At 51.7% G+C, this 13,904-nt stretch overlaps 1 protein-coding gene and 1 long non-coding RNA gene across 5 annotated transcripts in view; one reads left to right on the top strand and one right to left on the bottom strand.

The window, feature by feature from the left end:
• The first annotated feature begins 1,466 nt into the window (after positions 1-1,466).
• PTCH1 (patched 1) overlaps positions 1,467-13,904 on the top strand; it is a 72,844-nt gene continuing 60,406 nt past the window's right edge. Inside the window, exons 1-2 of one of the 4 annotated variants that reach the window (XM_085568123.1) lie at positions 1,467-2,062; positions 9,680-9,872. In XM_085568123.1, the coding sequence (XP_085424249.1) occupies positions 2,000-2,062; positions 9,680-9,872 (256 nt within the window). In that variant the 5' untranslated portion in view covers positions 1,467-1,999. Of the gene's footprint in view, positions 2,063-7,820; positions 8,191-9,679; positions 9,873-13,904 lie in introns of those variants that run through there. The other 3 variants (XM_021531149.4, XM_077790145.2, XR_013341598.2) reach the window with 3 other exon arrangements.
• On the bottom strand, positions 3,260-8,268 carry LOC110471015 (uncharacterized). The gene is made up of 2 exons (XR_002465517.4): positions 8,128-8,268; positions 3,260-4,208 (listed from the first exon to the last, which is right to left on the bottom strand). It is a non-coding gene; the product is annotated as an uncharacterized LOC110471015 (long non-coding RNA).

The raw sequence follows: 13,904 nt of genomic DNA, 5'->3' as shown, positions 1-13,904 counted from the left end.
GATGGACTTATCACATGTTCAGAACGGTGATCTTGGCAGAACCAGCCCATAGTTACAGCCAAAATAGCTTTAGTTTAAGACCTTCAACAGTGGCTTCAGAAGGAAAATACAGAATTGATTGAAATATGGTCTTTATCCATATAGGAGCAAAGGGGAATAAAACAGGATAAAACTGAAGCATTGAAGTGTAGTGCTGCTTAGAGGAAGGATGTTTGGTCCCTTTCCCCTTCCTCCCTCCTCTTCCATGTTTTTTCATGTATGTTTTAAAAATACTGTAAAAAGTCTTTTCCCATACTCTTCCAAGTCTTTGTCATTGACACAAGCCCCTGTCATGTAAGTTCTGTAGGGGAAAAAAATGTCCTCCTTACTCATTATTTTGATACCCAGCTTGGTTTGATGCAGATCATATATATGCAGTACAGGTTGCTTAATGCAATTGGATTATAAGAGGTTTCATAACAGTTTTTCTTATACATTTTTTTTAATATTGTTGATAATGAACACATTACTGTAACATACACATTATTTTAATATATTAGTGGAATTCTCGAACAGTAGAGTGATATAAAATATGGCTAAGAAGCAAGAAGCATTCCAAGAAGTCATGTGAATCACTGAACCCAATCATGAAGCACATTTTCAAAACATAACACAGACAGAATTATCTGAGCAACTTGGACAAAGGACTGCAGCAATGTAGAATGTATTTTATTCTCAAAATATGTTATAGAGATTCTAGTTCTAATAATAAATCAAATGCTACTGACTAGAGGAAAAGGGTAATCCATAAACAATGAGTGACAATCTTCCAAAACCAGGTAATTTATTCCTTACATTGTGCCCTAATTCAGGAGCAACACTTGACAACACTGGTATCAGATCCTGTAACAATTACCATCCACCACGAGCTCAAAAAAATTAGTAGTAAATTTCTGCTTGTATATTCTGCTTGTAACTATTCAAGAGAATATTGCTTTTAAAATAAAATCACTGTGGACTTCCCCAGTAACGTTCAGGAATTATTCATTGGTGGTAACTTCTTGCTTTGCCCTGCTTCACTTGAAAGATGCCTTTCTAGTGGATTCTACCAAAAGTTAGGAGGATGGGCATAAAGGTTTTAGAAACAAACATACTAAATCTGGTGCTGATGGGATGCTCAGCAGCCAGAAGGAAACTCCTCCTCTCTCTCCTCTCTGTACCTACCCAACTATGGGAGTTTTTTTTGACAAGTAAACTGCATTTCACCAACCCGGCACCTCTCGCACTCTTCCTCCCCTCGACACCCAAGGTGGGAGCAGGGGGAGGAGGAGGAGGAGGCTGAAGGAGACCCGGTCCGGTGTGCTGTGCTGCTGGGGGGAGCAGCGGGGCGGGGTCAGTCCTGCGGGGCTCTCCCGTCCTTCCTTCCTTCCTCCCTCCGGTTTTTTCCCTAAAGTTTATTGTGAAGGGGCAACCTTCGCTGTCGCTCACGTGACCCTGACAGGTCCTGCCTATTGAGATCCAGACCACCCACACAGAGAACGATGGAGCTGCTTAATAGAAACAGGCATGTAATTGTGAGGCTTTCCAGCACTCGGCAGAATGTCTGCAACCTAGCAGGGTTGTTTTTTTACATTTTCAGTTCCTTTGGCGTAAAGGGGACGGAAGGAAGGAAGGAAGGAAGGAAGGAAGGAAGGAAGGAAGGAAGGAAGGAAGGAAGGAAGGAAGGAAGGAAGGAAGGAACTAAAAAGGGAAAGAAAGAAAGAAAGAAAGAAAGAAAGAAAGAAAGAAAGAAAGAAAGAAAGAAAGAAAGAAAGAAAGAAAGAAAGGAAAGAAAGAAAGAAAGAAAGAAAGAAAGAAAGAAAGAAAGAAAGAAAGAAAGAAAGAAAGAAAGAAAGAAAGAAAGAAAGAAAGAAAGAAAGAAAGAAAGAAAGAAAGAAAGAAAGAAAGAAAGAAAGAAAGAAAGAGAAAGAAAAGACATGAGAAAACACTGATGTTCCATTTAAGCCGGCAGTAGCAGTGAATGAGGGCGCACCCACACCTCCAGCACGGCTCTCCCCGGGCGGCTCCTGCAAGAACAGCGATGGTAGGCGCCTTCCCTTCGACGGGGCGACAGCGGGCCGGGACCGCGGGACCCGGCGGACAGGGCCCGGGCCGGGGCGGTGTTGGAGGGGCTACACGGGGCTCGGAGGGGCGGAGGGAGTCTCCCTCTCGCTGTCGGGGGCCGGGGCTATCGACCGGGCGCGGCCCGAGCGGGGTGTGACGGGGCTGGGTGTGGAGCAGGGCGGCGGGGCTCCCCCGGGGCCGGCCGCTGCTCCCCCTCGCCCGGCTTGGCGGTGAGGTGGCTCTGAGCTGCGGCAGGGATGCTCGGGGGACACGCCGCTGGTAGGAGGTGGCTCCTGAGGTGATTTCAGTGCCGCAAACGGGTCCCCGATCTCTGCATTTCGCACCTGTGTGAGCTCTGGTCCGAACAAGCCGCCTTGTGGGGAGCACAGAAGCTCCTCTGGCGCTAGCCTCTGCAGGACAAGGGTCGCCTTAGGTTGAAGTCACTATTGGCTTCAGCCTCCATCTTCAGGACTGGATTTCTCGTGTGTCTGGTACCGGGCACCATCAGGACCGGTACAGCGCTGCTGTAATTGGTCTCGTTCGTGCTGTCTCACTGCTTCCAGGGACTGGAGAGCGGGGGGATGTTCAGTGACAGATCTCACCCTCTCCACTGCCTTAGCCTCACTGCGGGAGGTGGACCTGGTGAAGGCAAAAGTGTGGAGGGGAGTAGGGAGACATCTGGTATCGTCGGATGCTTTTAAAATAAGTGCTGGAGCCAAAGAGGGTGTTTCACAGCTCCTAACCAGATAGCCTTTACCAGCTCTAGTTAAAGAGTCTGTCCTTGTTTCAGCAACAGTCTCATAGGTGTATCTAGTTTCTGGTTACAACTACTGGGGGCATTGTGTGTCTGACATGACATTGTATCTGGACAGCAGGTAGTGCTGTTTAGAAGTATTAGGGCTGAGGAGGGAGGGGAGGAGAAGGAATCTTTTCAAATCTACTTGATTTTAAGAGCCTGTAGATATAAAACTGGCAGCCCATTCTGAATTAAAACATCTTAGGCTTCTCTGCTTTTATCCTTATATCTCACACACATGCACACACATGCACACACTCACACACGCACCTTTTATTTTGTTCTGGCTTTGCCACAGTGTATAAAGCCCTATTGAGACATGTAGGCGTGATGTGTAAACCGGATTAGCAGTATGAAAGAAAGACATACAATGAGCCTGAATTGTTTTACTTCCTTTTAATTTCTCACGCCTATATCTCTAATAAATTTGTTGCTCCAGCAATGGGTCAAAGAGATTGTGCCCTTCAGCTTTTTTTTTTTCTTCAAGGCCCGATGGCAAAGATCATGGAAGTGAATGCCCTGCCTTCTGGCACATGCAAAACTTGAGCTCTGTCTTAACACAGACCTGGTGTTGTCCAGGCTGGCTAAAAAAGGTTCAGCGTAACTTTCCCCTCTCAATGCACATTAATGTCCCGCAAGTGGCGGGGCATTTTGCCAGGAAAAGAATCTGATTTCAAGACTACTTGGGTTTATAGAGGTAAAGCCCCTTGTAGAATATGGCAAGGACTGCTAGGGCTGGGATGTCCTCGTGGTTTTGGACAGAGCGGGCTGTTCTTCCATCCCCTGTCTTCCGCACGCAGCTCTCTGTGTTTGTGCTCTTGTCCTCCTCTGGGAGTCCGCTGCTGTGCGGGAGGAGCCCAAAAGCCTCGGAGACTCCTCTGGAGGCACATTTCCCCGCAGCCCTCTGCAGAAGAAAATGCCAGCGCTCCTGGGTTGGTGCTGTAGATCCCTCATTTGCTCCTTTGTGGCGTGCAGAGCAGCTTTCCATTAAAGGAGATCAGGGGTAATTAGCCGCATTATTTTGACAAGTTGGCTCGAGCAGTTCCCTTTCTTCCAGGGCTGAGGAGGGGGAGAAGCCGCCCGCCTCCTTCCCCGGGCGCGGGCGCTGAGCGGCGGCGCTGCCCCGCGGAGCGGCTCCCCGCTGCGGCCGCCGCCCTTCGACGGCAACCCCCGCCGGCCCGGTGGCCAGCACGGCACTCGAGTGGAAAAGGAAAGGGAGGCTCAGGCTGCCCCGCAGAACCGGAGACTGTGATCTTATGTCATAGCCAGAATCAGGTGCGCGGGCGGAGCACAGGGCCGAGGCAGACCTGTGCACTTGCGCGATGCAAACCTGTGTGAGAGACAGAAATTTGAGGGAATAGAGAAAATCTGATTATTTTCCCACAAGTCGGTCTTCTCCCAGGGTTAATACTCTTGTAAACTGTACAAATGGAACCCAAAGTGGCTGTGCTTCATTCCTGTCTTTCCTTTATTAGGGTAATCAGGTGCTCCAGCAGTGCAAATGCGTTTGGTGGGTGTCTACCGGTGAAGAGCAACCTGGAAAAAATATTAAAGTAACAAGTAACATCACTGTAAATATCTGCTACCCATTGTTAATCTCTATTGGATTGATCCTCTACCTGGCTGGAGAAGTGCTCCACAGTATCAGGGGTTATGGACACAAAGGGAATGTATGTAAGAAGCAGAGCATTACAAAAGTAAGCCACTACGACTAAATCAAGGCTGAAATTCTTGTACACCAGCCTGGGCTGTCTAGGCATCGAAAGGAAGAGGTATGAATGGTTGTAGATTGCAGCCTCTCTACATAATGAGACTTCTTAGGCCTTCAGCACATAGCACGTCCTAGATAAGAAAACTGGGAGATCCCTTCGAGTTGCTGATGATGGAGATAGCCCTTGGTGTGGAGGAGCGGTTGCACACTCAGAGCATGCATATAACAGTCAGCAGTGCTTACAAATGTAAATAAGGGCAGATTGATTAAGAACAACATTATTGCCAGGAATGTAGCAAGCAGGCATCAGCTATGAGGCAGACTGGGGGCAGCCACTGCTCTGACCACCCAAGTGGAGACTTTTACATTGACATTTCTTCCTTGAGGGGAAAAAACCCCAACATACATACACACACCCATCCCTGAAACAAGACCAATTAGATCTCTGAAGTAATTAATCTCTTGTGCATGCTTAAAAAAAAAATAAAAAAAAATCCTTCCAGACCACAGGCAGAGAGGGGAGATTAAGACAATGCTTGTTAAATTTGAGTCTTCAGATAGTCTTCAGATTGAGTCTTCAGCAGTGAGAATGGGCTTTAGGCTACTGTGTGAAGACTAGCAGGCAGGAGGCACGAAGGACAGTGCAGGGGATTCCAGGTTCTTGAAAGGACACTCTTCCCTGGTTTTCGAGCCTAGCAGGAGGCTGAACCAAAATGTTTCTGTGCCCATCCCTTCTTTCTCCATTCCCCTGCCCTGCTACCCGATCAGACACGGTGAGGTTGAGCACTTGCAGAAGTGCTGTCACATCACTTCCTAGCTAGATGGATGGTCACTCTCCCAAGTGGAAACTTGAATTGGAGGTGGCCGACTGCACTCCAGATACAGGTTTCAGCCTCAAACAGAAAACAGCCTCCAGCCGCAACCGCTTCAAGTTTCCTTCCCAAATGTATGAACCTACGTGTGCATGCATGACAGCTTGCTGCTCCTAGCAGCTTTCCTGGAGAATCCTGCGCAGGGCACAGGGCAGGGCCTTCACAGAGACAAGTTTCCCAGGGTGAGAAAAAAAGGAGTTGGGATGAAATCAAAGGGAAAAGGGCCATACCTAGCCGGCAGGTATGGCCCTTGAAAGGCCCTGACCGTTGTTGCCTTTAGGCAGTCTCACGGAGAAATCGGTGCGGTGCGGAGCGCAGCTCCGGCGGCCCCCGGCTCCCGGGACGCTGCCAGCCCGAGTTGCCGGCGCCGGGCCGGACCCGCTAAGGGCGGTCACCAGCCTGCCGAGGGGAAGAGGACGCTTGCAGTGACCTCAGGGGGCTCAGGGGTTATACTCAGAATCACTGTCCCAGGTTCACGCACGGCAGGGCTGAATGCAGAGGTGCGCAGTGCCTGCGGGTTTGCCGAGCCGGGCACCACACTGGGCAGGGGCTGCACGGGGTTCTCTTCTCTCCCCGGGTCCCCATGCCCCTGTTCTTCGCTGCATTTCTCCCACCTCCTCCTCCAGCTCCCGAGCTCTTTACAGCCGCGCTCCTCCGCAGGCGTGCAGCAGCCGTCCTGCAGGAGGGCAGCCCCCCAGAGCGCCTCCCCGGCCCGGCCGAGGGCGGAGGGACGGGCTGCCGGCTGCCCCCCGCCCCGGTGCCCACGGGTGTCCGCCACGGCCCGTAGCTGCTTCCGCGGGGAGCCGCGCTGCGGGCCGGGGCTCCAGCTCGGGGCTGGGGGGGACGCGCGCAGCTCTAGAGGCAGCAACTAATGGCTGATTCTCAATGAAGAGAGGCGCGGAGAAGCGGTGCCAAAAAAGTAAATAATCGCGTGTAGCTCGAGAAACGCTTAGTGCGGCCAGGCAGGCTGCGTTTCATGGGCTTTTACGCTAAAAAACGTTAGAATTGGCTTTCCTCAGGCTTCAGTTAAAGAATGAATCCTAAGTTGAAACAGCTAGCTACTGCGTGTCTTTAAATCTCTTAAGTGTTAAATTTTCATTGTGTTTTTCTAACTGGAGTGGTTTTCTTGCAAGGAACTAAGTCTCCTCTTCAGTTAAAAAGAGAGAGGGAGAAAAATCTGGCACTTTCTACCGCAGTATCCACCACCCTGTCATTATTCCTGCAAGCCTGGGAATTCAGCTCAGACCTCCCAGTATTTGTTGCAGCTCGAGGCCAAGGTGCCTCTAAAAGGATTTTCTTTTAAGGCCTTTAGAAATCGTTTAATGCTGCTTTTTCTTCGTTTCACTCTTTTTCTGAAAAGGGAAAAATGTATTTCTATATGTCCCTGGCGAGAAAGTTCCGTGCGTGTATTTGCAAGCGTCCCGGACGGGGGTCGGGGGAGGGGAGTAAGGGGAGGGGGGAGTAACGCTCTTGAAAAGAAAACGAAGAAGAAAGAGGGAGAAGGCATTCCTTAATGGAAGTATTGCATGCAAAGAAGACTGGATCTCTTTAAGGCTCCCCCTGAAGCTGGAGATGCACACACAAGGGTTGCCGGCCTGGGTGGTCTCTCTACTTTGGTGAGCTGTTGCTAAGCAGCTAATAATAGTCATGTTTGCTGAGTAATTTCTGCCCTCCCCGAGCCAATCACCTCGCAGAAACCCAAGCCATCTGACAGCCCCGGGGGCGGGCTCTCAGCCCCTTTTTTTTTCCCTCCCTCTCTCGCTCTCTCTCCACTCATACTCCCCCCACCCTCCCCCCCCTCCTCCTCCTCTTTATCCAAATGGAGAGAGTCCTTTTTTTCTTCTTCATCTCATCTCTGGAGCCGAGGGGCTGCAGCTCGGTGCTGCCGCGCACACGCCGGGGGAGAGCGCCAGGCAGCCGCCCGCCCGCCGCCGCGGCGGGGCCGACCGCGGAACCCCGCCGGCCCCGCGGCCCGCGGGAAGCACCCCGGCCCTGAAGCAGGATGGTGCAGCGCGGCGAGGCAGCCCAGCAGCAGCAGGAGCGGCCGCGGCCCGCCGCGCCGCCGCCCCGCCGCCGCCGCTGAGCGCCGCCGCGGACAGCGGCTTCCCGGAGGCAGCGGAGGCCGGCCGGACCAGGCGATTTCAACGGGAGCGGAGCACAGCGCGGCGGCGGCCGGGGGATCCCGGGGGTCGCGCCCGCCGGGCGCGGGGAGCGGCCGCCTGCAGCTCGGGGTCCGCGCGCGATGTGGCAATGGGAGGCGCGGGGAGCGACTCGGCCGGAGCGGCCGCGGCGGCAGCCGCCGCCCCGCGCCCCGCGTGAGGCGGCCGCGCCGCAGCAGCCCCAGCAGCAGCCCCAGCCCCGGCGGCGGCGGCGGCAGCAGCGGCGGCAGCAGCCCCCGCAGCAGCAGCAGCATCAGCCCGCGGCCCGCAACGCCGCCAGCCCCCCGCGGCCCCGCCGCACCCCCGGGGCCCCGGGCCCCGCCGCGGCAGCGCCAGCGGCAGCTCTCCCGTCCCGCCGGCGGCGGCAACATGGCCTCGGCCGGTAACGCGTCGGAGCTGGAGACCAGCAGCAGCGCGGGCGGCGGAGGCCACCCCGGCCGGGCGCCGAGAAACGGCGGCGGGAGGCGGCGAAGGACTGGAGGGAATCGGCGCGCCGCGGTGCCTGACCGGGAGTATCTGCAGCGACCAAGCTACTGCGATGCGGCTTTCGCCTTGGAGCAGATTTCAAAGGTGCATTCAATCTCTCACTCTTTTTTCCAGAGATACACTCTAGTGGTAGTGCTGCTTTTTCCGCGGGGGAGGAGGAGGGAGGTGGTGTGTTTTCTCGCGGGGGTGGAAGGAGGAGATGGAAACGAAACGGCCACCAATAAAATGCTGGGAAAAAGAGAGGGACGTCTGTGACTCTTCAGTGCGGGAGAGACTGCCCTCCTTCCCTCCCTGCTCGGCTGTGCCTGCCCTGGTGCGTGCTTGTGCTGCGGAGCACTTCTCCTCCTAAACTTCCCGAAACAGCCTCGGCTCGGTCCCGGCTTCCCCATGGCTAACCCCAGGCCCGTTCTCCCGCTCCTCCCCTCTTTCTCTCCGCTTCCTTTCTGCTTCTCCATCCCCTCGTAGCGCCTTGCGATCTCGGCAGCACCCGCTCCCGGCCGGAACAGGGGAGAAACCGGCCGAAACTTGGCAGAAGTTGGGCTTTTGTGAAGTTTTCCGCCGAGCGCCGAAACGGCGACTGCCCTGGGAGAACGGGGTCCCCCCAGCAGAGAAAGCACCGGTTTTCTCCCTTGCCTGGCGGTCGGAGGGGGAGCGAGGGCCGTAAACAAATTGCCACCTTAACCCTGCCGCGCCAGTCCCCGCGAAGGACTGGAGGTGCCGGACCAGGCGGGGCGGGGGGGACAGCCCAGCCGCCAATCTCCGCCGGCCAAAAAATGTTCAAAGTAAACAATCTCCAAAAGCTGCCTTGCTTCAGGGATGGTTTCACTTCAGGGAGCGGATTTCTAGGCTTTGTAAGAAGAGGGAAAGGAGGAGGAAAAAAAAAAATCCATGTGGCTGCCCTCTTCCGTTCACAAATATTGTCGTAACTTACAGATGGCTGCTCTACTTCCTAATTCAGATCACACAGCGTCTCCAAACTCTATGGAAATGAATTACTGCAGATGTTACAGCGCTGCTCACCACGTGGGTCTTGCCTCAGCACCAAGCCCCTGCTAGGAGCTGGGAATGGGGGAAAGGGCCACTGCTACCCGCTATCTGTCACACAATCCCCCCCGCCTCTCCTCCCAGCCATGGGGTTCCAAGGAGAACAGGAAAAGGGACTGTTCTTTCTTGTGGCTGTTGAGGTTCTTCGGAAGTGGTTAATTCTTCCCTGGAGCCACGGGTCTTGCCAGTGCGAGTGCTTTACAGCCTGAGCTGGTGGGGATGCCTCGGGCAAGAGAAGAATATGGTGGTGGCCAACACAGGGGGGCCGACGCAGTGTTGTCACCCCCAAACCCACGTGTTGGTCTGGGGCAAGGATGAATGACAACAGGTACATCTTGTCCCTGTGTGCGTGCTCGGCAAAGGGCCCTGCTGGAAGGATGCCTGACCTGTTCACGGCACTCCATCCTTCCTCCGGGGACTGCACCCCGAGGGACACGAGCTGTGTCCCGCTCCTGGGAGGGCTGGGGGGCTCCCCCCGCTTCTGGCGGCTGCCGCAGCCCGCAACTACTGACCTCTTCTTGCTTTGCAGGGGAAGGCGACGGGACGGAAAGCGCCGCTGTGGCTGCGAGCAAAGTTTCAGAGACTGTTGTTTAAACTGGGCTGTTACATACAGAAAAACTGCGGAAAGTTTTTGATTGTCGGCCTCCTGATATTTGGGGCTTTCGCTGTAGGATTAAGGGCAGCTAATCTCGAGACCAACGTGGAGGAGCTGTGGGTGGAAGGTAAGTCCGGGGGGCGCCCCTGTGCTCCGTTGCCGTCCCTGCCCGCCCAGCCGGGCAGAGCCGCTCGGCAGGCCCGGAGCAGCGGCCGCGCCGGGGCAGGCGGGCACCGAGATGGGGCGCGCAGCCCCGGGCGGCGCGTACCACTGCTCCGCCCGCGGGGGGCCGCGGCGGCCGGGCCGTGCGTTCAGCGGAGGGCCGCCGGGACAGCCCGACTCCAGCACCCCGTGCCCTCGCCTCTGCTCCGGCTCGCAGTGCGGGCTCGCTGCGGGCGGCGGCTTTCCGCGTCCCCGGCGGCGGGAAGCGGCGGCGCTGCCGGCAGGCGCCCCCTCCGCCATTTTGGGAGTGCGCGCGGCCGCGGCGGGGGAGGGGCGGGCGGCGCGGCGGGGCGGGAGCCTGTGTGTGGTCCTGCGCTTGGACAGCTTTCAGCTGTGGGGAGCGCGGGGCTCAGCGCCGAAAAAAAAAAAAGAAAAAGGAAAATAGGAGAGGGAGCGAACGAGGGGAAAAAAAAAAACCAACCAAAAAAACCCACAACCACGAAAGAAAGGCAGCCGAGGCGAAGCGGGGCACGGAGTGGGGCAGCCAGGCGGGCGGCACACCCAGCGCTGAGAGCCATGGCTCCAGGCTGCCGCGGTTTTGGGGTTTAAGTGTAGCTCTTGGTGGTGGTTTTTTTTTTTTATTTTTTTCCTTCTCTAGCTTGTTGGTTTTTTTCCCCTCCCTTTTTTTTTTTTTCTGGGGGGAAAATACTGTTTATTAAGGATCACATTCCCCCGTTAGCTGCTGGGTGGACGTGGAACCAGAGTTCCTTGTCTGCAGCAATTACTACTCTAGGTTTATGTCAAAGTAGCTTGCAGCAGTATTTGGCTTATAAAATTTAATATGAGAGGCTGCATAAATAATCTTTTCTAAATAGCTCTCTGTACGTGTTTGTGTGGAAAAGCTAGAGCTGAGTGCAGACAAAGTCGGAGCCTGTTCTGAAGGTGGTCCCTGCTGCCCGGGGTGAATTAGAGCACAGAGGGTCGGAGTCCATCCTTGCAGATGACAGCCGGAGTGGGGTCAGGATTGGATTGGATTCGCCAGTCATTTACTAGGGGTTGTTTTTTTCCGTTGTGGAAAATAGTGATGCTTTTTTGGTCCATGTAGTGTAGTCCGGGAGCTCAAAATACGATGAGATCTACTGCCAACAGTTCTGCCTGAGAAACAGAACAAGGCACTGCTGGGTCCCATCTGTAGGCAGAGATGTGCAGTCAGAGTTTGCACCAACTAAAGTACCTTAAATATTAATGAAAATGACTATGAATCTTGTTTTTCTTCACTATTAATTTTTCTTCCAAACTCACTGTGAGGTTGTTGTGGAGACGTTTATTTTGCCAGTTTTTGTTCTTAGGTATTTTGTTTCTGTTTTTCTGTGTTTGATGTGATTGCAGCTCCTTCCCACATGCTCCGCTGCATTTATTATCCTGATGTTACTGGTGTTCACTTGCTTGGAATGGTGATCCTATTCAATTAGTGCCACCTGCTTTTTGTAGCTTTGTAATACCAAGAAACTACTTGCTGTTGATGCCTCAGTAACCGGCCTGTCAGCAAAAATACAATTCTCAAGGAAAAAAAATAGGATTTGCAAAATAGTTGCTACACTTGTCTCTTCTCATGTCATTATTGTTATGGAAAAGGAGTGGGGAGAAGTCCCTAGTATAGAATCTAGTGGAAATTGGTCACTGAGGTTTTTATGGCCAAGATGAATCCATAATACAGCTAGTTTGACAGACCTGACCTATGTAATTTCACACCTATTTAGTTTAGATTTTTCATTGAAAAGAAATTAAAACTCTGCATTTAGAAACCCTTGCATTTCAAAACTAACCAGCAAAAGCTAGTAGATTAAGATGAAATAAAATATTCTGGATTAAATTAAATTTAATTTTTAGTCTTCCCATTCTAGCACTACATGACCATTCGCAGAAAAGAGCCTGCTAAAATAGGTCTTCTTGGTAGAGGCTCTGTAAATGTTCTGCTCATGAACCAGGGTGTTGTACAATTAAGCCGAACAGATAGCAATTGCATATTTTTGTTGCTGAATTACAAATAGGAGTACAGATTGAGTGTGAGATGGAACAGAGACAGGAAAAGATAATATGGAAATTGCTGTTCTTACTATGCAGAAGTGCAAAGCAGCACCAAAGTTTTTCTTCTGCATTTACATGGAACTAGTCCTAACAGCTTTAAAGTACCATCCATGAAGGTTAGTACAGTAAAGGAGTCTTTAGATTGAGGTATCTTAATGAAGAAGCAGTGGCTGAATTGTCCTGTTTATTAAAACAGCTGTCTCACTTTACCTTTTACCTTTTGTTTACTGAGAGTTTGGATGAACTAGGCAGTGCTGGCCAAATACAGAATTGTTTAAGTTGGAAAAGATTTGTAATATTATCAAATCAACTCTTAAGCCAGCACCATTGTGTTCACCACTGAACCATGCCTTTAAATGTCACATCTAAACACTTTTTAAATACCTCTAGGGATGGTAATTCAGGGGTGACCTGTTCCAGTGCTTAACAGTCCTTTCTGTGAAGAAATTTTTTTTGCTATCTAATCTAAGCCTTTCCTGGAGCAGCTTGAGACCATTTCCTCTCATCCTGTCACTTGTTGCTTACATCTTCCATTCAGGTAGCTGTAGAGAGGGGTGAGGTCATCCCAAGGCTAAATTACTCCAGCTCCCTCAACTGTTCCTCATAGGACTTCTGCTTCATTGCCTTTCTCTGGACTTGCTCTAGCACTTCAATGTGTTTCTTGTAGCGAAGGGTCCAAAACTGAACACAGAATTCAAGGTTTGGCCTCACCAGCACTGAGTACAGGGGTACAATCACTGCCCTGTCCTGCTGGCCACACTATTGCTGATACTGGGCAGGATGCCACTGGCCTTCTTGGCCACCTGGGCACAGCTGGCTCATGTTCAGCACCCCCAGGTCTGTCTCCTAGGGTAGCTTTCCAGCCACTCTTCACCAGGCCTGTAGTCCTGCATGGAGCTGTTGTGACTGAAGAGCAGGACCTGGTACTTCATATTGTAGAATATGGTATGAACCTCACACCATTGGCCTTGACCAATGTGCCTCTGCCCAGGTGCCTCTGCAGAGCTTTTCTGTCCTCCTGCAGATCAACACTCCCATCCAGCTTGGTGATATCTGGGAACTGACTGAGGGAGCATTTGAACCACTCATCCAAATGATTGATAACGATATTAAACAGGTCTTGTCCAGTGACTGGCCACCAACTGGATGTAACTCTCTCTGAGCTCTGCCATCCAGCTGGTTTTTAACCCAGAAAAGAGTGCACCTATCCAAACCATGAGCAGCCAGTATCTCCAGGACAATGCTGTAGGAAACAGTGTTGAAGACATTATCAAAGTTCAGGTAGATAATATCCACAGCCTTTCCCTCATCCACTAAGATGTAGAAGAAGATAAGATTGGTCAAGCAGCACCTGCCTTTCCCAACCTCATTCCAGCTAGGCCTGATCCCTAGACTGTCTTGTATGTGCTGTGTAGATTCATAAGTTACTTCAAATATACTTCAAGTAACAGTTTTGATTTGCTACTGAAACTTTTTACAGTTATTACTGCTGAATAAATTGGCAGTATTTAAAGAGACAAATTTGATATGGTCTGTTTCTGAATACTATGGAACATAATACAGCACTGAAATTTGCTGGAAGTAAATGGTTGCTTTAAAGCCATAACAGAATTAATTAACAAACAGTGAAGTGAACTTTGAATTTTAAGACCATGCACATTCCAAGTTAAATGATTAGTAGTATGAGCCTGCGGGTCTTATAGTTGAAATATTTACATGAATTTAGAAGCTCACCTGGTAGGCAAACTTTCCAAGAGAGATCTTCAAAACATAATTCTTTCAGATTTCCTGTAGTAGTCTTCCTCCTTCAAAATTTATGCTAGCATTCTAAGCCTTCTCTGAGCCTTCTGATACCTAAGTGGCTTTCCTCTCAGCTTGTTTTTTGGCACTAAATGTTGTAGAGTAGCTT

This window comes from Lonchura striata, chromosome Z, assembly GCF_050655825.1.
Source record: "Lonchura striata isolate lonStrDom1 chromosome Z, ASM5065582v1, whole genome shotgun sequence".
Lineage (NCBI taxonomy): Eukaryota > Metazoa > Chordata > Aves > Passeriformes > Estrildidae > Lonchura > Lonchura striata.
Note: the sequence above shows the minus strand (reverse complement) of the source record. Positions and strands in the feature narration are given on the sequence as shown.